Below are 888 nucleotides of genomic sequence, written 5' to 3' on the forward strand. Positions count from 1 at the left end.
CTTTCAGATTGAACAAATAATAACTTACTACTGAATAGGGAAAGCAACAGTGTAAGAGAAGAAACTTACATATACAATGATGAGGTTTTTATATAAGCTGCTGCTTTCTATGAGCAACAACCACCACTTCGTTGACCTTGACTTTCCTGCTTTTGCCTTAACATGTTCCTCTTTACCACACTGGATCTTTCCTCCAAGAAACTCGGAACCTCCATTATCTGCACAATATTTACAAACAACATTTAAATATGCAAAGTTTCCAAACAATAATGTCATGTTTCCTAGATTCTTGGGAGCTTCCTTTATATGACGATAATTCTATAAGTGTTGTTGTTTGCCAAATTCTCTATAGATCAAGGGCGGGAAATCGCCCTCTCGGCTTGTTGAAATCAAGAAGATTATATAAAAATGTTAATACGTTTATGTTTTTTTTTTTCACATATTTGTCCTCCTATACGTTCATAGTTGAAAAATCATATATAAAAGTTAAAATAGAGAATCTTTTCCGCTCCCTATGCCCTGTCTCTAGAACTGATTCTGAGATGGGGAGTGTTGGATTTCGATAATCGGCCACGGAAATCACCGAGAGGATATTGTCAATAGGAGGTTGTTGGAAGAAAGATAAAATGCCTAAAATAAGAGAGAGAAGGACTGAAAGTTTGACTGCTCTTCAAAATCCGGTTATGAAATCTTCTAAACAGATTTCCTATTTAAATACAACCTATCCTAAAAATGGGTGGAGAGTGGCAACTGAATCTGTGCCACTCCCTAGAAAATTGACGTCTAATAATTCGCTAATCCATTCGACGTGTTTGTCAAATGGTCAAAGGTAAATTAAATGTAAACGTGTGAATCTAAATAAGGAAAAAACAAAGGTTTTATCTAACA

At 35.2% G+C, this 888-nt stretch overlaps 1 protein-coding gene across 1 annotated transcript in view; it reads right to left on the reverse strand.

Moving 5' to 3' along the window:
* The window catches only part of LOC111796708 (ras-related protein RABC2a-like), a gene marked incomplete at its 3' end in the record, with an annotated part of 7516 nt that continues 6628 nt past the window's right edge, over window positions 1-888 (reverse strand). The window contains 1 exon segment of the mRNA XM_023679450.1: window positions 1-218. Within this exon segment, the coding sequence (XP_023535218.1) occupies window positions 108-218 (111 nt within the window).

This window comes from Cucurbita pepo, chromosome LG06 (genome assembly GCF_002806865.2).
Source record: "Cucurbita pepo subsp. pepo cultivar mu-cu-16 chromosome LG06, ASM280686v2, whole genome shotgun sequence".
In the NCBI taxonomy this organism is placed as follows: domain Eukaryota; kingdom Viridiplantae; phylum Streptophyta; class Magnoliopsida; order Cucurbitales; family Cucurbitaceae; genus Cucurbita; species Cucurbita pepo.